A 25126-nucleotide genomic window follows, 5' to 3' on the forward strand; every position below is an offset into this window, starting at 1 on the left:
ATGCCCAGTTTTTTCTCTCAGCCTCAAGAAATTCCTCCCGACAGAAACGTGTTAACGCTGGGCTGTTCGATGCCTGTGCTTTGTTTGCTTCTTGCTTGCTCTTAAGACAGATGTTCCAAGGCATGAAACTGGATATAAACATGTTCATAAAAAAAAAAAGCGTCCAGGTGTTTAAGCAATGCCCAACGTAAAAGAACTCCATTTCACTGCTTTCTCCTTTAATCTGGCAATTCCAAGGGGCTGAGCGTGTCAGGACACGTACCCAGAACGCTTTCCGCCTGGGTGAGTTCAGACAAGGTCTGCATTAACTCCCCAACCTGCAAGAAAATTATTTGAAACAAAAGGTTCAGATACGTCCCCTTCCTTCCAACAAGCCTGGAAACAAATGGTACAGGAATGAGGTCAGAAAGGAATCATCCGCCTACCATACCGCTGAATTCATTTACCTACCTCAGAGCCCATTCAGGGGAAGGGGTGGGATGGGGAACAAGGGATGATATAAAGCAGAATGAAGCTCCGGGGTCGCTTGCTACATTACAAGATTTGACAGGCCTTTGCCAGCCTTCAGCTTCTTTGTGTCTTTCACATAATAGAGAAACACAAACTGAGCAGCCTGTGATCTGGGGATTGCACTATTAGACGGAGCAAACTCTTTGCAAATGCTAATAGTATTGTAGCATCCTGTCAGGCAGCAACACAAAAAAGGATGTTGATTTTCACATGAACCAGAACAGGCTCATTGTACGGAAGGCAGCAATGAATGTTCCATCCCTGAGCATTAAAAGTCATAGGCAATTGGCTTGTGGAGATGAGGCAAAACACTGCTTTGGACATCCTTAAATATACAGAGCACACTGCTACCTTAACACCTGTTCTGTGAGGCTAGCAAGGACACTTTCCTGAAAGTGAAAATTACTTCTGGCTATGATTTCTGTAGTGAAATGATTTCTAACCTCGTGTTATCTACTGTATTTGACTTTACCTACTGTATTTTAGCTATTCTGTTGTAAAACTTTTTATAAAAGACCATTTTAACTGGTACATCACGTCTTTACGTGAATCAGGAATGGTTTAATCCAACCGATTAACCTTCTCATTGAAATCCTTTGGGTGAAAAACTGGAACAAAGCTCATCTTGTTGGTTGTCACTACCACATACAGTACATGAAATCCATCCTTGTCTCAGAAAGTGACGCTGACAGACAGATTAGGATGCACTGCTCCTGAAGCTGTCCTAGACCATGCAGACTCCCAGCAGCACCAAGGAAGGACCTTGTATCAGCATTCTGCAATACAAACACAAACCATTTGCAGCTGTGTACAGTAAGCAAATTTTCAGCAGAAAGTGGCTCTAGAACTGCACCAATAGATTTAATTCCAGAATAAATCCCACAGCCAATGGCAGACTTGTTCTGGATTCAGCTCCAGAGCCACACCTGGAAGCCCCCCAGTCAGTTCAGAAACACTGTGACAGTATCTGCCAGACCCAACTCCCAGCTCTCTTGCCAGAATCACTTCCAGATCCACTATAGGACGTGTTCCTCTGCTAACTTCCAGCACTAACTCTAGTTAGTCTGCCTGGAGTCAGTTCCAAACATGTTCCTGGAACAGTTTCCTGTGTTGATTCAGGAATAGTTTCAAGAGCCATTCCAGAAGCACTTTCAGTACTGTGTCATCAGTCACTTCCGCAGCCTAACTAAAACCACACCTGTGGTTTGTAGCATTTGTTTACAGGATGACAGCTTGGGTATTTTCACTTTCTGATGTGTGAAAGCACAGAGGTGATGGCAGAAGTCAGTAACGTTTGTGTACACAGAAGTGTGTTTTCCACGCCAGCACCACAGCATGGGTCATTGTTACAACCTCAGTTTTTGTTTAAGTCTCCTCCCTTTGTTTCTGTACCCATATCAAATGCTAAAAAATTCTCAACCACAGCCTCGTCCTATAAGAAAACACCTCTGTGGTAAGAGGTATATAGAGCATAGACTTCTAACAAAGGACGGCTGTAAGAGTTATGTGACTACATAGAACCCATCTCGCAAGAGCTTTATAGTGCACTTTTCTTACTAAATAAAAACAAGCACTTGGCCTGCAAAGATTTCTGCAAGGGAAGATAAGGCTATGAACAAATGATAAAATAGAACAAGATCCAATATGCCTACACTGAAATAAGAAACTAAACAAGTACCTTGGAGATGGTCAGTCACTAAAAGGGCATCCTATGAAGGAAAGTGACAGAATAACTCAAGATTTAAGATTGCTTGAAAGCTCCATGTCAAGATGAAAGCTTTTTCTTTATGCTGGTTATTAAGGAAAGTTTATAGAAAAATAAATGTATTCCCGTTGTGCAGATGATCAAAGTGTTCATAAAAGCTCTTCTAGCTTGGAAATCAAGCTTCTAGAGTCACATCTGTATATGGGACAGCAATAACTGGACATACACTAGTTCATGATACCAGGGTAGTTTGTAATCAGACTTTTAGTCAAATCCCTCCTTTCTCTCCAGACCTGACTTTTCATTCAAGGAAGTTCTCTCAGTTTCATTCAAGGAAGAACAAACTGCACCCGAAGGAAGTGAAAACATAAGGTAGATACAGGAGGCAAATTAATTACCTGCTGATTTCTGTCATCTTCATCAATGTGCACCCCTTCCACGTAAAGCTGCATGACTGCGACGTTCCCTATGGCATCTCAGAAAAAAACAGAAACACATCTCAAAGAAAATTGCTGTCATTCTGAGAAAATAGACAGAGATCATCACAGACTGACTGCATATGGCAACATGCTCACTGACAAAGATATCCTGTGAACTTCACCAGGACCAAATCCTACCAAGAATGGAGAGTTTTAATTGACTCGAGGAGTCCTGGGTCAGACTTGCAGACCCCTTCCTTCAACACTTCTCAATGGTAAGGTAATCATTAGTTCATACACTGAAATAAGACACAATATAATTATCACTAACTCGGCGCTAACACAACACTTCTGAATCAGATGTTTCTGTACCATAACCGAATACTTTTCCACAGTTTAACAGATGAGAAAAAGAAAGCCCAAATGACTCTTAAGTACAATAGTACCGTGTTCAAAATCCACATTTTATTTTTCCTTCAGTTACATTTTTATGCAATAAATACCTAGTTTCCATGGAATACATCATGCTAAGTCTTAGATGAGCAGCACAGAGGTAGGAACTAGAACTACAGGAACAACACACTGGGAGATGAACACTGGACCACTGGATGTAATATTTTGCAACATTTACATTACACAGAATTTTCTGAGTGATCTCTTAACGTAAATGCAAAAGTTTGGTGTATTTTTTTTTTATACAAAGAGGAATTTAACACAAGTACAGACTTATTTCACTTGCTGTACAGCCTACGGAATCTTCTTTCAGAACTGTGCAAATATACATCTCTAAGGCTATTGTCAGAGAGCGATGATGATAGAAGTCTTTTTTTCCACTTTCAGAAAAGCAGTTTTAACCAACAACAAAAACAATCCCCAAGCAGTAGGATCACCTCGCAATGTTTAACCTCTCAACTTTTTATGAATAGCTCTATGTTAAGTTCTCATCCAATAGCCTAAGTACTTAATTATCTGAATATCTGGGGAACATCTTACCAAAATTTCTATTGGTTTCCACTGGGAGCAAACAGGCACAGTAACTGTTATAAAAGAGTCAGGCTCCTTCTTTTACTTGCCAGGAGGTCAGAAATCAATAGCCTTTTCCAAAAAGGAAATAAACCTACATCAATTTTTCAACCTTCATAATGAGACAACTTCAAAACAAATCGTGTAAAGCCTAATATCTTCTTTATCTGAATACCACAGAAGTATTCAGAAGTGTATCCAGATCATCTGTTGCGAAGTGTGGGCAGAAAAATAGAGTGGTGATTAATCACCAGGCACCTAATGATACAGAGCCTATATTATACTTACATTTGTCAGAAGTGACATTTCCATGACAAAACTAAAATGCAGGAGAAGAAATACTATACTTAGTTTTTATTTTTACTGTATTGCATTACAGATATCACATGGTTATGGATGAACTTTGTGCATAGCATTCGTATCAAAGTAATTTTGGTCTTACGGTAGCTATTAGAAACATGAAAGTAATTCTATTTTTGCTTTTTTTTACATCAAAAGGTTGGAGAAGTTGGAATTGTACGGGCTACCTTTCTACATTTTACACAATCAGTTTACTTTGTGCCTATTGGAAAGGGAAGATTTAAAAAGGAAATCAGTCTGTGCAATGGCAGAAATGAAATGTAATCGGCCACGATTCCAAGGAACAACATGTATTAAGAAAGAACTGGTAAAAAAAAAAGCCCCTGTTGGTATCATTTCCTGAGGCAAACCTTTTAAGGTGTCAGTGAACGGCAGTCTGCACTTTCACTTGAAAGCACTGGAATTCCTTGAATGACGTCTCTCAAGAGTTTTGAGTTTAACAAAATTCACAATTTCCCCTCAATATCTCAACACCATGCTTAAAATCTGTACCAGAGTGATCAGAGACTGTTTCAATAACAGAGCATAACTGAGAAGTGGCATGACTTCGAAGGGTGTTTTAATGTACACACAAATACAAAAACTTTATGTCAAACTTCTAGGAGCACTTGCAGCCAAGAAACTGACAACAGATAAAATCCCTTTATGAATCTGATCCAGCTCCACTGTACAAGACAGATGACAACAACAAAAGCATTTTTTTCCTATCAGGAAAAAAGAACTCTTAAATGCAGAACTCTGGCAAGCTTCCAGGCTATCTCATCAAGACACAAATCAGGTTCTTCTGTCACATACACGTAGCTTCAAGAATTAAAAAAAACAGGCCGGTTTTGATTGAATTTCTCAATCCCAGGAGACATCATTTGCTTTTTTCCTCCAACATTTCACAATGCTCCCCCAAAAGGTAAGACACAGAATGGGACACGAAAGCATTTTTGTTCAGTCTTCTTTGGGCACGGTATCCTCGACAAGTCTGCATTCCTGTGTTAAGTTGCTGCTGAAACAAAGAGGAGATTTTAAAACGTGCAAATCTATCAGAGCCCTTAGGACTTTGTTTTCGACAATTAATACTGAAAAATGAAATTTAGACGTGATCTAAGTTCATATAATTTTTGTTACAATATATAGGGTCTATAAAGAAGATTTCAAAATGCTTTACAGGCAAGAAAATTGCTTCCTTAACTTGCATTCCAGTTTGTTACAGATAGTCTCTTAACATAGAAAGAAATAATGAACCAAGAGTAACCAAATCTGAACAACTGGCCATTAATTGTATTCCTACTAAGTTTCATATCTGCTTGTAGCATAAAAGCTGAAAGTATAGTTTTACATGTTAGAAGCAAGCAGCAGAAGCAGCCAGGCACTGGAACAAAACAGAAAGGAATTTTCACAAAGTCTGTATGCAAATACATCCAAGAGACATGAATAATTATTTTGTACTGAACAGTGAAGAAATGATATTAATTCTTTTATCATCTGCACATGATTACCTGCTTGACAATCTATTTTTCTTGATGGAGGGCTTCTATGAAGGCTTCAAGTTTTTCCTGGATTTCTCGAACTTTTTCTGGAGAATTAAAGAGATTGTCATTAAAACATCTGCTACTTCAATTTTTTCCACATCAGAAGAAAAGAAATAGTCCCCTTTGGAGAAGTTCTGCAAGCACAACTCACAATTATCGTGCTTTATTAATAATTCTAAAGTTTCTCAAAGCAATCTTACATTAGAAAAGAAATCCCATGCTTGTATTTCAAAAACCTGAAGCTTCCATGAGGTCATGCACAGCACAACTGCCCTACACCTGCTGTGCCATGGAGAATAGGGGCAATTCCCTAAGCAAGTGTCACAAATGCCACTAATCATTCTAAGAGTTAAAAGCCAGTGACCTTCCATCAGGCAGAATTTCAGGGAAGCAAACAGCAATATTCAAAACCCATATAAAAAAGGGCATGCACAGTACTAAGAATGTTTAAGGCTTACACTTTATTTCCTTGTACTTGGGCAGTAAGTAGATGGATGCGGGCAGAGCCTCATTTTATATAAAACAATAAAAGCTGGGAGCTTATTCCTTTACAAAAGCATTACTAGAACACAATTGCAAACAGTTACCACTAATAAAAAGGCAACAGGGATTGGGAAAAATAGAGTTTTAGGCATTCTCATCCACTCTTCTTCCAATCCCATTCACTACTCGTTACCATATAACCTATTAGATTTATTAAGCAGCTTATGAAGCAAGGTTGAGAACCCACGTGGATTTGAAAGCCTGCAAGCTCTCTTGCTCTTCTCTCACCACATCCTCACTGAAGCTTCTTCTGCGTGTGATTATAGCCATGAAAAAAGCACAGGTCAGGAGCATGAGGGAAGGGGTGGGAAGCATTATGATACACAAAAATAAGTTAGAGAGAAGAAACATGTAAGAAATGTTCCCCCCCCATAGGATAAAAATACTACTGGACTAGAGCTGAAAGTTTCTTTGAGATAAAAGTTTTGAGTCTTTCTTTCTTCCTTTTATAAAACTTTTGTATGTTCTATTAATGTTTTCTTCTCTTTATCAAAGCCATATTTGTAAATGGGCTTTGCTGAGCTGAAGTAACAGCAAAACAGAAAGGAAACAGAGTTGACATCCTTAAAAATAGGATACACAAACATTATGGAGGGGGCAGGAAAAATAGGGCCTCAAACAGGAACATGACAGGAATGTACCCAAGGGAACTGAAGGTTTCATCTAGTAACCAACTGACAGTCCCACAGATAATGCTGAACCCATTTTAGAGGAGTAATAGTGGCAAAACTCAACAAAATCCCATAGGCCTGATCTTGCAGAAGTGGAGAGTTTCAATTGGAATTTGAAATAAAAGGTGGAAAATAGCCTGCAGGGGAATGAAGAGGCCTTGGACTTCCATCTTTACGGTACGGCGTTTAGGTGACAAAGGGCAAATCCCTTCTACTTTCAGCACTTCAGTGTCCCCTTCCCCAGCACTGCTTTTCTACTGCCAGAGTGCCTGCAGGCTTTGGTATTAAAGGAAGATTACAGTATGAGGGTGAAAGCTGTATTTTTGGAAGTTGTACCAGAAGAAAAGAAGTCTCAATTCAGTTCAGCAAACATTACCTTTGACTGCCGACAATGGAAAAAAAAATAATAATCCCATGATCACAGCATCCCTATGAAGTTCATTTGAAGAACTGCTATCTTCTTAAAGTAAAAAAGTTCTTTTTTTTTTACACGTCAGTATGTAAACCTATTCTGCGACAAAGCCAACAGCACTATGGCATTTATTAGCCAGCTACACAGCACAGCTCACAATATGGATGCTCTGCCATTGCTTATAAAATAAGGATTAAAAAAACATCCTTTGACTTTGGACAGAGTCAACCCATTTTTAGACGTTATTAATCCCATACCTCCCTCTCCAAAACTGAGCAGCAGTTCCCAGCGGTAACCGGAGATCAGATCTCATTAGATTAGTGCTCTTAATAGCTTTGATATTATGTGTATATAGTTACTATATATACGTAAACTGATACATTTTCCCCCAAATATGCTTTTTACATTGATCAAGCCATCGACTTCGTGAAAGCAAAGAGATCTAGCAGTGTTAAATGCAAATATTTTTCCCTACTCAACCACTTGCTAATGTAATATTGAAGTCTTGAAAATTAACAGCATCAGCAAAAATCTCTCATTTTATCACCTTTAAAAAAGGTTTGTGCCAACAAAAGCTATTTTAATTTTCTGATTAGGGCATATTAAAATAACAGGATACCAAATATTTGTTCCACCAAAATATACTGAATCAGCTGTGTTTGTTCAAGGAACAGACACACTAAAACTGCCTCCACGTTACAAGTACTTTATTAGTTTTTATACTTGGACTGAATCAAAATGATTTGCTTAACTGTAATAATTCTGAGGTCTCGAGGTAATTTAATGCTTTGAAAAAACATGCTAGCTATTCTTAAGAAAGAACAGTTAGAATGGCTGCTAAATAGCAGCAGTTGCTCATGCTCTGCCTTGTACTCCTAGCAGCAGCAGCAGCTAGAATTGTACTCCTAGCAGCAGCACCAAGAAACAGTTTGCTAAATCTGTTTACTTTTTAAATAGGGATATAGCAGAGTTATGCATTGACAGTACATACCTTAATAAACCGGTACATATAAGTGCTTGGCAGTTTTCTAAAGAGTAGAAATCTGCAGTTCTGGGTAGTGGTCAACAGGCTCACCAGCACTATGTGAGGCTATGTGCCTCTATTTAAAGAAGCTTTTGAATGCAGTTCACTTCTCTGTGAAACAGAGAAACTGCGTACCCAAATTTGCATCGTTTTCACTGACAACTTGATCAAAACATTACTGGTTTATGCCTTCCTGAAAACAAAACGTGCTCTAATTTACAGGAGTGTGAGCACATCAAAACCCAGAATACCACTTGGGTTTCAGACACAAACACTGCACAAGGAAATGAGAAGACAGACCAAGTGACGTATTGCTCCTTCCACGTATTGTGATACCTTTTCCATGAAGAAGTAAACATTGGATTAAAAGCATTCAGTTGCTAGCAAATGATTTCTGTATCATGCTCAATTACCCCAGTACCTTTATGCAACACTCCAGTAGGCTGGAAGGACTACTGCCTCACTATATGGTGCTTCACAGCTCTAAATATGTGCTCTTGCTTACTGTTACCCATAGCAGCTAGAAAGAGCATGGTGTCTTTGACAATTTTAAAGCAGAGATGAAGTTGCCACCTGTTAAAAAGTAATCCAAAAATCAAATGGTATCAACAAAGAGCAACTGTAACCGAACGCGTTTCCATCTTCAGAGCAATGAAATTCACAGGCCTAGGAGCAATGAATGGCTATTCTACTTCCCATTTACCCTATGTTTACCTAAAAGATAAGCTGGTTCATACATCAACTCCTTACGCCTCTTGATCTGGTCATGAATATTCCCATAATCCTCTCACCATATCCTATAAAACTTCATTGACAGAATGAGGAAATTCTTTTCTTGGATGTCATGAGATCCTCATTCATGCTCAGTCTATCCTTATCTCCATATGAAATGATATTGTTACCCATTCATTTTCTTTTCATTAATCCTGTGATACTAGATCTAAAAGGCTCAAACCCAGACTAATTGGTCTGTAATTAGGATTTGGATATGCTGTGAACACAAAAAAACCCACACTCACAGATAGAGCTTGCTTTTCTTAATATTGTAAGCTGGGCAGAAGAAAACCTCTTCAAATATTCATTCTTACAATGGTCACTGATGGCAGCCTGTTATAACTAAGATTATCTACCAATTAACAGTGCAGAGGTCAGGGAATCACTGCTAACATGAAACAGCTAAAATAAGGCATCTATCAAACAAAACTCCTGAGGTAAGGCCAAGTAATCTCAAAATAATATTAAACAAATTATGAAAGTAAAGCACGTTACTGAATTCTTCCAACAAGGTTTTAAGTAGCAAGAAAAAAAAAATACATTTTCCAACTGCATTAATTGGTTTAATGAGAGATGCAACCTCTCTCCCCAAGATTGGTCTTGATTAAGCTTCTAAAAATGAATTTTCAAACATTCAGAACATATGTGCTTTGATGTAAATAAGAAATGGGTTTAGCATAGAATTCTAAAGAAAAATCATGTCTCCCTGCACTGCTGCTTGGAGGAAGCTGCACGACTATTTTATCATATGAGGCAAAACAAAAAGCTTCCTGTCCCCTGTTTACAAGTTTGCCCATATGGCATCAATTTTCAGTTGCAGCATAATGAAAAACAGTAAACTCTTTCTGGACAGAGATCCATCTTCATTTTGTATTTCAGTGCAGCATATAGCATGAAAAAGCATGATAACATTTGCTAATGCCTCGCTGTAAATCCTCCTGTTCTACAGCAAAGTGATTCCTACCTCCAACCAATGCTTATGTGGCTTTGATATTACGCTCTGGGTTTTGGTTACAGTTCAGGTTTTGTTTTTTTTTTTTTTGTTAATGCAATCTTTCTTAATCCCTTTGTTGCCTATAAACATTACCACTGTTTGCTATGCTACTTCTGTGTTACGGTTAATTAACCATAAAGGCAAAAATCTAGAATTTACTGCTGTGAATGCATCATCTTTCCTCCGACAGAAAGGAAAGCCCGGGCTGTAGTCAGATCTCACCAGAATGCCCAGAAGCACACTATAAAAGTTGGAAACGTGGATCCACACTTTCCTATTGAAAGCTGAATTCCAGCTCAGGGCTACCTAAGTCACAGATCCCACACGTGTACTCAGCCCCCAGTGCACAGCCAGGAGGAGAACTGAAAAAACAAACTCCTCAAAGTTCAGCCTTTTGCACTGCATTCCTGAATATTCCAAAGGCCACGCAAAAGCTATGCTTCTTGTTGAAACAGTGAGAGGCAACGCACTAAAAGCCACTCTAAAAATGCCCCAGAAAGCAGACTTCCACCCGCTGTTACAGGGCCTGCATCACCACGCTTTCTCTTGTCTCACAACTGCAGCCTAACAGCTCCTATAATTCACCCACGGTTGCAGGGTCACGTCCTGCTGAAGTTTAGAAAATCCTTTGAAACTACCCATCACATTTTTTTGCCAGTTTCCTCTTGTTCACATACCGTGTTTTCCTCTGGATGAGGACAAGAGGACAGCTAAAATTTTAAGAGGGGGGAAAAAAAAAAAAGAAGGCAAAACCACCCAGGCTGCCCTTAAAGAGAGAGAACATCATTTATCAGCTGCAAAGACAGATTTATAAGTAGAAGGCTCCCTCTGTTCCTTTAAGGCTGCAAAACAGATGGGAAGTGAATGGACAGTCAAAGGGTCAAGAAAACACACGGGAGGTGCTGCTTGTCTGCTGTATGTATGTTCCCAGCATAAGAAAGAGGTCAAGATTGTAACTGCATGGCTGGGTGCTGGAAAGGCCTTTTCTTTAAGCTGTTATAAAGACAAACACTGTTCCTCACCCTGCTGTCAAACTGTTATAAATATTGGTTTGTCAGGAGTTTCAGCATCTACTTTTTTTATGAAAAGGCTGAGCAGGAGGATGAATCACGCACGTGATTCTTAAACAAGTAGCTCATTAGTGTGATAAAGCACTGCAAGGCTTTGAGAAGTTTAAATGGATTTTATAATGGTTCACGTAGATGCAGAAATCAATAAACATATACAACTTTTACAATGCAAACTTGCAGAAAACAGCTAACATAGCCTTCAGTTACAAATGGTTAGAATGAAGGTGTGAACCAATGCTTTCCTTCATGATGACAATGTTTCCTATACCCGCTGCAATCCGTGACTGAATTTACAGACAGCTTAATTGAATTATTTCCATAAACTCTGATTTTAAAGTACTCCCAGTGGGATGGGATAATTCAGATGCAAAAACTTTCTAAATATGTTTTTATAAACCACCCCCTCAGGAATCTCTCTACCTTTCTATTCAGAGATGCTGACAACTTTCCTGCTTGCCTTAAATCCCATTGCCATCCTGAGACTACAGGCGTTTTAATCTGCGCACCATCTACAATCAGTGTGCACCAGTTATCAGTTCAAGAGGGTCAAGGAGGAGGACAGAAATACATTCTAACTACTGAAAGTGCATCAGGTGAGATGCTTTCATTATAAAATAAATTAAGCCGATCGTTTCAGTGTTCTTTCGGAGATGCTCATTTTAAAAGCTAGAACAAGAGAATTCACTAGACGTACTTTCTCAGTACCACTATTAAGACCTCCAGGAGTCAGTCAGAACATCAGCTGCACATATACAACTTTATCTGTAACAGATCTGGCTGAAAGTCTCTTTTAGTGTAGCATTAACAGGAGAAAACATAAGGGAAGCTGCCTTCTACAAAGATATTGTGAGGGAGAATTGTTCTTTTCCCTCTTGCAGCTGCTAGAGCAGGAAAAGATCGGCTAGATGGTGTATTTAGTCTGCTCTAATAAAATCTTAGCCTTGGGTCATTTTAGACAGGGAAAAAAGTAAAAATAAATATCAGAGTTGTCATCGCTGAAGTTGCTCCTGTTGCAAGCATTAATACCACATTCTGCTTACTGTACCTGAACAAAGCTATCAGCTACATGTAGAAAAGAGCATCACTATGTCCAGACTAAAGGAAACCAGATGGCAGTAAAAGAGAACTTAATCCAAAGACACTTCAGCTATTTTTACAAGGTACTGAGCACTGCCACATTACTGTAGCATTACTAATAATGCTTTTAAGCACCAGAAACAGAAATTGTGCGTTGTGCTGATGAAATTGTAGGTTACTGATCAGTGTCCTGACCGATAGCTGCCCCATTCACAAGTGAGACCTCTGCAGCTTAATGAAACGGCTGCAGCAACACATTTCCCCTGTCTCAGCCAAACAGAACAGAAGCTCACTGTGTTCCTTGGAGGAGTCCCCAGGGCTCTTCAGACTGGTGAGCACGAAGTCCCCCTGTGCCTGGCAGGGCAGGAGCACATGAAACTGAGGTACGTGGCCGAAGCAGAAGTGACAACTACGCAGATTTCTGACTTTATATGTTTCTGTAAGTTATTACATATAAGTCCCACTTGTCTACAGAACATAAACTAAATACTTTCAAAGCATGATGTAAGGTCACAGACTAGTATACATTCCTATATTGTCATTAACATGAGCTTAATGTACAAATGAAGCTTAATAAAGGTAATAATCGAGTTTATGAGAGGTATGATGTCTGCAACAGCAAGGTAAGACTTGGGTTCCTTCCAGTCTCCTGTCTCTACATTGGATTTTTAATTAAAACCATACTAATAACTCAATCTTTCAACAGAATTTAGTTTTGCTGCTTAGTAGACAGATAGAAGGATCTTAATAGCAGTACGACAAAGAAGCCTCATAAAACAGACTCACATCTTGAATCAGACTGTTACAAAGTTCTCATCTCAAAATCAACACTGTTGACTTTGAATGACTCCAAACACAATGATACTCATTATTTGGGGTGGAAATGGCAAAAAGTAGAAAATGGAGTCAGATCAGAAATATTACCCAATGATTCATCCAGTGGTGTTTGCTTTTTTCCAGTTGATGCAGAAAGACACATACAGCTGTATTACTTGGTTTTATAAGTTACTTACGTAAAGGTTACCATTGAGTTTAGCTGTAAAACTTTAACAGTATAAACAGCTGATATATGTTGGTTCTCCACCCAAAATAAAATGAACCAGCAGTTAGCTAGATAAAGATCAAGTATGCTACCAGGAATGTTTATGTGAAATTCTAATAAATAAGTGTTGGAAAATGTGATGATTTTTAGATCCTAGTAAGATCCAATTTCGGTTTTGATAGTCAGAAACTTTAAGTGAGCTTTAAGGGAAAAGCAGGTGGTTCAGTTATTATCTTATTATTTTGCCATAATTACTATCAGAAAATATTTCCTTTTTTTAAAAGCTTTTGATTAGACTTACGCATTAGAAGCAAAGTACAACAGCATGAAAAATCATTACATTGATTCCTCCAGCTTTTGGAGATGTGAATGTTACACTCCACAGTTACACACTCACACCAAACACACACCTACAGTGCTTAGATTAAAATCCTGCATTTACACAAATAGCAGTCTCCCCACAGTAAGTATTTACAGCTTGATTTATAGCTACTCTCAAACAGCCAGTATTGAAAAGAAAGCATCAACCAATTACGTGTCTTGATCCTTGCATCACTAAGGGCATTTTAGGAAAAAAAATTAAATTTAGCATACAACAGAATGACCCTCAAGTATAAGAGGCATGGGTTGAGGCACAGGTCTAGATCAGCAGGCATTAAATACGTCATTACTCATGTAGCAGTTTATCATTATTTTTCAATGTCAGCTTTAAGTGATAGGCTTCGCTTAGTCAGTGACAAATGTGCTGAACTTTGTAAGGATCTGTTTTAGAACCTGGACACCAGAGCCTAACTCTTCATCAATAACTTTAAGAAATCACAGCAGACAGACCTTGGTCATCTGGGATTCTTAAGTAAAGTAAACCATCACTCCATCACAGGAGGTTTACAAGTGATGGATGTTCTCCCTGGAGGATTATTTCCCTCTCTGAGAAGATGCAGCTTTTTAAAGCAGTTTCTGCTGTGATACAAAGCAGGAACTACCTTATCTGCATTTTGACAGAGACCGTCCTACACATTCTTCTGGTTTTAATTCTTCAGTCTCATGCAGCTGCCCCAGAACTCAAGGGAAAAAAAAAAAGAACTAAACTAAGAACTAGCTATACTCAAAGGCAGGGGAAATGGAAGACATGGATGGCCACACTGACCAAATTCCAAGCACATGGCCCCTGACTACGTACCACAGAGCCCCAGGTCCTATACAGGACTCAAACGAAGCACAGCAGTCCTGCTGCCACCTGCATGCTGCGGACATCAGAACAAGCTTGAACTCATTTGACACACATGGCCCACATGAGCACTCTAGTTGATTGATTGAGATTTAGGCAGAAATGAACGTTTTCTAAGTGACAGTCTGCCCCTGATAAGATGCAGGCCGTGAAGCATCCTGGTAGGAGCTGCAGGCAGGGGACTGAACATAGCAGCTACTTTGCACACGCTGAAGCTGCATTTGATGACTCCCAGGGAGAAATGGCCCCTCTGTTTCTGTCTGGATAAAAGGCCACAGCACCTCCTGTGCAAACTCCTGTGAGCTCAGGGTCAGCCCAGAACTACGTGCTTCTCACAAGCACACTCCACAGCCAGCTGAATGGAGCTGAACAAGACTGCTGCCAGTTACATGAAACACCTCACAACTATGAAATGACCACATTTTCCTTAAGTAGCTTCCTAAGCGATAGTTAGGCACCACGGAAGGAAAGAGGGCACAAAATTACTATGATTCTGCAAATTCTTAAGAACAACTTCTCCATATGGACTTCCTACTGTCTTTTTTTCCCCCCACATCATTCTTTGGGAATCCCCTGTGCAGTATGAATGACATCTGAGCATGACAGTCAGCATTTTCAAAATTACACCTTTTTTCTCTCTTGTAAACACAGAAAACTATGTTGCTTCTGAACATGCACCTTAAACACTGATGTAAGGACTACTAACAGCTTTTTGGCCTTTTGCCCTTTGGTTTCCAGGGGAAATTATCTGAGATCTGCCCATCTGAGAGCAGAACCTTCCTCCTACAGCTGAGCTTTTCCCTCACAAAACCTTTTAACAAAAATGTAAAGCTCATAACAGCAAAGAAAACAGAAGTAAAGGCATTAGAAAGCTAAGACAAAGCCAAGTCAAGGGCATATGTAATCAACACTGTCAAGTAGGACAGAGGTAAAAAAATCAAAATACTGTTGACAGTCATCTCAAGAGACTGAAATTTAATTAGACTACAGTAATGACCACAATATAGTATTAGTTTCACACAGCATTTTATTCTGCAGCTAACAGCAATGAAAGGAAAAAAGCCACATAATCGCAGAGCAAGGCATTATCTGCAAAGTGCCACTCACAGACCTTATCCTCAACTTTGCATGAATGCATAACGAGAAAAGACGACTTGTATGAGCAAACTTATTAAAATCCACGCAACAGGCACAGAGCCCACTCAGCCAAACACAGTGCAGAAATCCCAGCTTCTGAGTTACCAGCTTTCATATGGAGCTACCAGACATAGTGCCAGCTTTCTAACTGCATCAAAGTTGATTACATATATATACGATATTAAATCGTTTGAGCTCAAAAACAGTTTGCAAAATAGAATGCAGCACAGTATAGCTGCAAGGTTTACATTCAGCTATAATGGATTCAACAGAAGTATCTTGAGAACTTTATGTGGTGATATTGAAACAATAGCTTTAGATATATAACTCAGACATTTTACTGTAACACTGATCTATTTAGATTTTTTTATATGCTTTAGTCTTGAAAATAATTAAGTTCCACAAATTACTATATTTTACAAGTTAAAAATGTACGACAGAATTCAAACAAATGGCCCCAAGCTACAAACTGCCTTTTCTTCATGTGAGGGCTCACTACCTACAGGTTTCAAAAGGCTTTTGTGCAGAACGAAGTCTCAGCTAGCCCAGGACACCTGTACAGGTGTCAGTGTTACTGACAAATGAACTTGCAGGCTGACCCCTTCACATTCAAACCTAGTAAATTCAGGATCAAATTTCCCCAGGCTTTCTGCAATGACTTTCCCCACACAAATGCACGTGTTTTATACATAATTCAGGGATTTTTTTTTTAAGCTTGGGAGGAAATAGGATATTGGATGATCTAGGAATGATGCTTTGCATGTACTAGCCTTCCGCGAGATTATCCTGTGCAAAAACCACATTTTTACATGAATAATGCCTTTATAACACTCATACCTTAGCTGTCTGAGAGGAATAAAGAAGAGGAAATAAGGCAAGATAGAGCATGCATATTTTCTTAGGCTTGGTAAAAATATTTTGTCTTTAGTGAAGTAAACAGCAAAGCTCCTGCTGATAGCCTGATATTCGGATTCACTGTAGGTATTCAATATACACGTGCACCACCTAGCATTTTTTAAATGCCACTGCAAGACATATTTGTTGATTTTGTTTAGGATACAACACTGGAAGATCCCATTCACTTTCCCAAATGGTTGAAGCACTCAGATTGTAACAGTCAGCAGGTTTCATTACTAAATAAAATTTGCCATGCATTTGCTAATAAGGATTATCTGAGAAAAATGTCCACCTCTTACAGTGTTTATAAATATTTTGTGAACTATATAAATAGGCCAATAAAACATCAGAGAGTAGAAAACAAGAAGGAAAAAGGCTGGGCAAATGCATCTTACCCTCAGATGAACAAGGCTAACATCCAAGAAACAAATGCCCGTTGTGTAAACAAACGCCTACTGTGTGTGCCACATTCACGCATGAAGAAGAGAGAAATGGTAACCAGAGATGGGAGGCTTGGCACCAGCCCTGCTGCCATGCTCAGCTTCCTCACTCCTATGAAGACCACTCATTGCCATCTTGCGTTGGAAAGTTGTAAAGCAACTTAACTGCTGTACAACCCTCACGCTAATGAAGTTTCCTTTGGTCTTCAATAGAGAAGTGAGTCCAGCAGAGTGGAATTCTGAGAACAGCTGGGTAGCTCTTAGTATTTAAAATATAAAACCTTTCAGTAACTTCAGAGGCAGTCTGCTTGAGTATTTAATGTCTGCTTGAGTATTTAATGTCAATCACATTGGAAAAGTTAAACAGTTAGAATATCACAAAACCACATAACATATAATCTAGCAAATATAAAATATTACTGATACATTCAAGATATACCCACCTTCTCAATGCATTACATACTCAGTAAAGACGGACTCACCTTTTAAAATACTGTTAACAAAGGGTAACTGATATTTAAAATGCATAAATCAAGCAGAATTAGGGAAGTAGAAGTACTGAAAAAGCTTTGTGTACAGCTCTACACATTTGTGTACAACACAGCCAAAATACATTAATTTGTCACCATTACATACTGGATGTTGTATCCAGTCAGCAGCAGTGCCTGAAAGCCTGCAATACAAGAAGGGCAGTCCTGACAGGAGGTATTTTTACAAGTGGAAATTTTCCTTCAAAATATTCGTGTTTGCCATAATACTTTTAGCTCCCTCTGCCCTATTTTGTTTCTTACTGAACCACCCAGCACACGATGTGTTTAAGATACCGATTTAGCTAAGAACAGGAAAACACCAGGTTGTGTATAACATAAGTTTCAAATCAAAATGCTTTGTCCTTTGGCAGTGTGCACAAGCAAGAAGCACCAGCCAACTGGAAAGCAAATGTAAGTCTTGTTGCTGATAAGGCCATCCAATATGTGGTTTAAGACCTGCCTATGATTTTCAGCTGTCAGACAACTTAAGTGGAGAACTTCAGTATTAATGTTGCACCAGAGTTGTGAGGGAGGTTGTGGACAGCAACATTAAACCAGGCTCCTACAATGGCTCAACACACCTGAAGCACCCAACGAGATGTCTAAGAGGCAGAAGTTTCCCTGTTTCCACATCCTCAGAAAAACAAAAACAAAACCTCAGATGTGTTTTTAAAACAAAGCAAGGAAAGTGACTAGGCTGACTGATGCTGAGCTGGCTGTTATTTCTCACAGAAGAACACGGAGTTGCAGCAGGTAGCCAACAAAATCATCATCTCATGGCTCAGAAGTCAAGAAAGGAAGTGAACTATGAGGAATTATTAGTAAGAGACCAGATTAAAAACCAGAAAGAATTGTAATACAACTGCATAAGTCCAGAATGCAGGTACAGCCCAAGTACTGTGTGCAATTCTGCTCTTTCGATTCAAAAAGTGTTTAGTGGAACTAAAAAGGGGAAAAAGTGGCAAGGCTGATTGAAATGATGAAACAATGTCCCTGCAATGAGCAACTACACAAATGAGGATTTTTCAATTCAGGAAAAAGAAGAGCAAGTGCTGGTAGCATAAGCATGTATGAAGTCATAAGTAGCACAGAAACTGAATAGAGAAAGATTACTGAATGTTTTTCACAGTGCAAGAACTAGGGAGAACCAAATGAAACTGGCAGGTGGCTCAGAAACAAACAAAAGGAAGTACTTTTTCACACAATGTGTAGTTAAACTCTGGAACTAATTGCCACAGGATGTTGCAGATGCCAAAGTTTATAAGAGTTCAAAAAGCAATTAGAGAAATTCACAGGAGGAAAAAGAAATCCATGAAGGGCTATTAATCACAAAGATATTACCTCAGGATTAGGAAATCTTGGAACCACAGATTGCCTGGTCTGCTCTTTCAGCATCTAACAAGTACTGCTGTATGTTTAACCTGTTCTTATTCTTTTCCTTAAGTACCCATACCTGCTCACTGCCAGGGATATTACTCTGGGATCCACCCATTACAAGACTCTTTCAAAATCCTATTAATCCTTAAGAATACAAGGCTGAAATACCAGTCCAGGCTGTAGGACACAGACAAAACTTGCTCAAATAAGTTCTGAGATTTGTGTGAGTTCTCATTATGTGATTGAGTCACCACGCTAGAAACAGTTTGCTGTCAACCAGTATCTTGAACAAACAGTGAAACACATCGTGTTCAACGTTAAAGGACTGACAGATGGAAGTATGATAAGGTTGCCATATCAGAAGGAAGCATCTTAACCTCAGGTCTTTAAAGAAATTTTTGTAATTATAGTTCCCAATCAGGAAGCTGGTCTTAGCCTCATATTAACAAAATGACCCTGGAAATTAAAAGACAAGTTTGTAAGCATTGGAAAAATGACATAGTGGAACAGATTTTCAGTGAGAATAGAGTGCCCCCAAAAGTTAACTGATTTAAAGATGGAGCTCAAGATAAATGAGTGAGCTGGATTGTATAAACACAGCTGCCTGCAACAGAGGGAGAGCGAACTTCATGACACAGGAGATCATTTCCATTCCATTCCTAATTAAAGTACAAGAACTTTACAAATGTGTGTTGCGGGAGTGAGGATTTTCTTTCCTTAACCACAGTTCTGATCACCACTGAATGCTCTAAGAAGGAAATTACTCGTAAAGCCACCTGAGAGTTCAACGCATTATGCTCTCAAAGTTTGTCTCAGGAGTATGAAAAAAAATTGCAACACAGACAAGCACTCTAGTCACCATGGGAACAGCAAAGAAATCCCTCTTCCCTGTCATTAGCCTATAAAAATTATAACCACTTAGCAATAAAAGCTTGCAGAAAGTAGAGAGAACAGTGCTGATCTGACTACAGAGCTAAGAAGTGGCAGTTTTAAAATCTTCTCGTAGGTGCAATAAAACAGAACATGTCATCATACATCGTTTTGCACTGAATAATGATTATTTCATTAGAAAGATGTACCCAGGATCTGTGACCTCCTGAATCTAAAAGAAATACAATGTGATGATGGTGTTTTAGCTATATAATAATTTTAAAAATGCATACTCCAAAACTGATGCATACATACATGGATACCTAATCACACAGACAAGGCATTACTGGAGGTCTAGCCTGAGTTTATAAAACAAAAGCTCCAGTTGTTACTGCTTTGAAACAGAAGGTTATTCCTGATGCTGGTAAGAAGCAAAACTGACAATGCAAAAAAATTTAAGCCAACTTCAGTGTCAAATAAAGCCAAGTTAAATACTACGTATTATTTTAGCGTTCTTTTTACACTGTTTTGAAACATAGCATATTTAAAGTTAAATTAAAATTAGCAAGTTTTGATCTACACAGATCCTTGCTCAGGAAAATAAAAAGCAACAGCCAGCATCAAAGCAACAAGACATTTGTCTGGTGGAGCATCACCCATGTACGGACTGTTCCCTTAAAATCTTTCACTGTTTATAACCCGTATATATTAACACCAGTACTCCCTTAACACTTCCTGAGTGACTCAAATCTCTGTACTACTGTAGTCCCTCCAGAAGTTTAAAACTGCTAGCTTTTCTTCCTTGTTATGCCTCAGTGTAACAGCTGTTTCAGCTTAGTAGGCTGACAGGTATTGCTCCGCATGTAAGGACTAAAACCAGCTGACCAGTAAGTCAAGGGCATTTCTAACACAGAATCTGTAGAAAGGCACCCAACAAGCAAAAATAGGTGTAATCAAAACCTCCTTATACAGCCAAGAATGGTATCACCCAGAGACAGTTCTGTGGAGGTGTATATTAACCATATTGTATGGTAAATCAGGAACTACTCTTTACAACATTGTTGTAACTACATTTTTCACTGCAATGATGCAATATATTCATGGTAACAGTGAACTTAAATCTAGTGTAAATTTTCTTCTATCACATTTACCAACCATGTCCACCTTTGGTCAGTGAAGTCTGATTGTATTTAAAAATCCCATTTGTGATACTTATCAAATGCAAGCACATGAATGGCCACATAATGTCAGGTGTCTCTAGCCTTACCTGGCTTAAAGAGAGAGGTAGGTTAGAATTTGTTTCACTCCAATCTAGTTCCAGAAGACTACTTACTGAGATCCTCTGCAAGCTGGACCCTTTTGCCAGTTAGGAGCTTAACCTTCTTTTCATTGTCCTCAGCAAAATCTTCAAGCACTTCCTTTACATTCTTCTCCAAGCGTCTTACTATAAAAAAAAAAAAGGCAGTGATAATGCTTTTGCAACTGTAATTACGTATTACAATTGATTTCTTTTTGAAACCAAGCATTTTTAAATCAAGGAATACAGCAAGGAACTCAGAAGGAATACTACTTAATGAAACTCCTGCTTGGAAGAAGAAAACTACCAGTGGCATCACATAAGCTGAAAATATTTTAAACTGGAAGGTGTCTCAATTATTTGCCATTCCCATTACATTAAATCATTCTAATTTAAAGCTGTTAAATCATTAATCATTTTAATTAAGTAAATTAAATATCAATTTTTATTTACTGTATATCCTTTAATTACCCAACCAGGACACAAAGATTATCCAGACATGCTAAGCATGAAAGGATCAAGCAGCTAGAGGAATGCTAAAAAAAACTTTGTGAAACATTTTTTAATTTCAAATAACTCACTGCGAGCTTTACCTTCTGTATTAGTAAGCTGCTGCCTCAGTGTATTTGCTGTGATTGCCAGCATTCGCTGTATCCGCCAGAAGAGGACAATATCATTACATTCAAGCTGAAATGAGGGAAGTTGCAGTGTCAGACCTCCAGTGAAAGGCACTTTTAACAACTGTGCAGGTACATACATGCATCATATCTTGCACAAAACCCCCACAGAACTGCTGCTGTAAGTAACAAACGTTTACTGAACATACTTCTCAAAAAACATGTCAACCCTATTTGTTCATAACAAACACATTGCAAGACAACAGCTCAGCTCCACTCAGGGACTCCCTGCCTGGCAAATGCCTCTGAAGACAGTGTTGGTCCAAGGTCTGTATTCATTAACAACAGAAAAGACAGTTCTTACACCTGCAAAGATGACAGAAAGGAGAGCTAACATCACACCAGGACACCTTATAAGACAAAAATAGCGAAGTAAAAGGAGGCTAGACATCTAGACATCACAGAGTGGCAGCTCTCTATCCTATGATTTCAATCTCATCTCTTACAGGAAAAGATATTTCTACACCAGATTTCTGGTTGCACGGGGAGTACTGTTTCTCATTTAAAAGATAAAAATCACACAAAGTCAGAAGCCCTACCCTTTGTGTAATTTCTCTTTAACTTAAAATACAGCGCTAAGAAAAATGTATATTCTTTTCTTTGTAAGACTTTGTGCATGCAGTCATTTGTTGCACAAAACCAGAAAGTCCTTTAACAGAACATTCTTTACAGCTAGGTCACCGTGAGACCCATAGTTGTTGTTGGATTCTTTTCCCCTGTTGATGACATGCAGCTCCAAGCATCAACTCTAAGCACCTATTTACTATACTTAATCCACAGAAACACCTTTAGTTAACGTTTTACCTGGATGTTTAGTATCAGTGAGGAAAACAAATATCAGTGTAAAAGCGAGAGAAATGGATACCAAAAAGGCATTGATAAATCCTGTGCAGTACTCCTTTTAGCAGTGTATTTTCAATGCACGTTGACAAGTAGTGAATGCTTAGATTGTAGCTGACTCCTAGTGGTCGTTTTGTATAATTACCATTTAGATGGAATTAAAATCATAGGATTTAAAGAAAACATCCAAGATCACCAGCTATGTTAACACAAAACAAAGGTTAGACTGGTTTAATGTATTTTGGGGGCTTTTTCAATTAAACTTAAGATACTAAGGCAAAACATTAATATATATCTGCTCTTTAATTTACCTCCGAGTCTACGAAATGTCGTTGATAGTAATAGAAACCTCTTCGACAAAGGTTGCAGTGGTTCAAAGCAGTCTTCAGGAAATACCTTCTATAAATTTGGTGCCACGTATCTTTTATCTAGAGGAAAAAAAATCAGAACTTAAAAATACAGTTTTAAATTCTATATTACAGAATAAGACAAATTGTGCTGCTCTTGGCATGATGTAGCCCTCACTTTAACATTAAGGATACGTTTTTGAGTCATGCACATTATTCTACTAGCTAATCCAGATTAAAGCACAGGGAAACATTTAGTGGCTCTTACGTAAACAAAGACAGTAACAAAAAATGCACATTCAAGTATGACTCTATAAAAAAGTATCAATTGCTTAGCTAGAAAGAAAATTCAGTTTGCAGTCTGCTCATACAGCAGATGTGGATTTCTACACTGACCTTTACAAAAAAGGTATGATAAATGCTACATAAGAAAGGCAGTCAGTATTTAAATAGCTCTTCTACCTTTAATAAATGCATGCATGAATATTGAAAAGGTAGCTAAGGTTACTGCAGAAAATAAATCACTGTTTAAAAATCCACATCTATTACGTATTATCTGAATTTTCTTTTATTTAAAACCTTATGTTTAATTAGATAAAAGGTCTAATTTGGTTAAGAGCCTTACACTGCATTAAGATAAATCACTTTCCAGAACATTTTAAACTTGCATTACATTTCTGTAGGGCACTCTAGAAAACTGCTTTTTTCAAGTATTTTTCACAAAATTCACCTCTCTTAGATGTGGCTAGGAATGTCAAACTGTATACACAACTGAAATGAAAACTTGGGAATGTGGATCACATTTTTATCATATCTTGCCTACATGAACAATGATTTTTAAACAAGCCATGGTGTAAGTCAGGTCTGTACTGCAGGCGAAAAAATCTGCTCAGCAGATTCTAACAGATTCCAAAGTGTTGTACTGCACTTGTCTGACAGCCAACAGAAGTGTGTGGATTGCGTGCAAACAGCCATTTAGCAATCCATTTGGAAACATCTGGATTACAAACTCAGTATTTAGATACGATCTTTTGTATAGTACTTGAAAGGATCATTCAAGTGTTCACAGGGAGCTCCCATATGTTTTATTACAACGTGGCATCTTACCAGACATGGGTCCACTGTTATTCCTCTCGCTTCAAGATTCTTTCTGACAGTTGTCACTTCATCATTTGCCAGATATGCTGCATGTTCTTCATTGCATTTGATTAACTTCTCAAGTTCATTTTTTGTTTCATTACGTATATTCTAGGATCAGAATCGTCAGTTGGAACTGGTTACTTATAGACAAGGACCATCACTTTCTCAATAAATCTAATAAGCCAGAAGAGTGTCAAATACCTTTTACTATATTTATGCAATCCAAAAACATATTTGTGTATAGACATCTCAAATAGAGTATTTACATATGGCTAACTAACTGCCTATTTGATTATTGTACACAGAAATGTATAAGAGGAATAGAAAGGTAGAAAACCATAGGTGTTGGCCTCCTTTCCTCTTCATGAATAGCAACAGGTGTGGGCTACATTCATACATTAAATTATTAGACTGAGACGCTCTGCAAGTCCCTATTTAGTTTCAAACTGAAGTAGATGTTCGAGCAAAAAATTTACCTGAAACTGTGTCATTTTTCTTTTGATACTAACTGAATGAGAAAAAGAACATAAAGCCAGAAAAATAAACAAAACAAAAAACCAAACCACAGGCTTCCTGACACCTACAAGAACTGTCAGCTTTGATTATTAGCTAGCAAGCACTTCACATGGTCCTAAGTTCCATGGTTCATATCTTTAAGTTGTTACTAACTTCGAGTTAACATAGGCTGAAATGACTACCTTTCTCCCATACCTGGCTGCACAGCTGACTGTAAAACTCCTTCCTAAAAATCAATTACTTTCTACTGTGTTCTCTTAAATTCTACTTACTTCTTTAAAGTATGATTCAATTTGAGAAATATCTAGAAAAAGTAACGTTAAAAAACCCTTCATCACTGGGTACTGAAAGGAAGGTACTATTTAAACTCAAAAGCAGCAAACTCCAAAGGCTCTGAGCAAGTGACAGGTGATGAAAGTAGTCAATCTGAAGATACAACTTCAACAACAGCAGTGATAATGCTATCACATACTAATGAAATACAGATGGAACTCTGATAGGAAACTGCACGAGACTTCTGCTTAGTAGTGAGTTTTGCTTCATGCTTGAAAAAAAAATACACAGGAAAATAACTTCCACCCTGCTTTCATCAGTTTCTCTCTACTGAAGGAATAATATGCAGCTCAGTAGCATATTAGTAAGGACGTAATTCAACTGAAGAGCGGTTTAAAACTCAGTATCTA

At 38.3% G+C, this 25126-nt stretch overlaps 1 protein-coding gene across 8 annotated transcripts in view; it reads right to left on the minus strand.

Moving 5' to 3' along the window:
* Positions 1 to 3069: 3069 nt before the first annotated feature.
* The window catches only part of OPA1 (OPA1, mitochondrial dynamin like GTPase), a 49844-nt gene continuing 27787 nt past the window's right edge, over positions 3070 to 25126 (minus strand). For 3 of the 8 annotated variants that reach the window (NM_001396172.1, NM_001396175.1, NM_001396173.1), the window contains 6 exons: positions 23895 to 24035; positions 22752 to 22868; positions 21517 to 21610; positions 20960 to 21070; positions 5508 to 5584; positions 3078 to 5011 (listed from right to left, as the gene is read on the minus strand). In NM_001396172.1, coding sequence (NP_001383101.1) covers positions 5520 to 5584; positions 20960 to 21070; positions 21517 to 21610; positions 22752 to 22868; positions 23895 to 24035 — 528 coding nt within the window. In that variant the 3' untranslated portion in view covers positions 3078 to 5011; positions 5508 to 5519. Of the gene's footprint in view, positions 5015 to 5507; positions 5585 to 20959; positions 21071 to 21516; positions 21611 to 22751; positions 22869 to 23894; positions 24036 to 25126 lie in introns of all 8 variants that reach the window. The other 5 variants (XM_046898418.1, XM_015291397.4, NM_001396174.1 and 2 more) reach the window with 3 other exon arrangements.

This window comes from Gallus gallus, chromosome 9, assembly GCF_016699485.2.
Source record: "Gallus gallus isolate bGalGal1 chromosome 9, bGalGal1.mat.broiler.GRCg7b, whole genome shotgun sequence".
In the NCBI taxonomy this organism is placed as follows: Eukaryota; Metazoa; Chordata; class Aves; order Galliformes; family Phasianidae; genus Gallus; species Gallus gallus.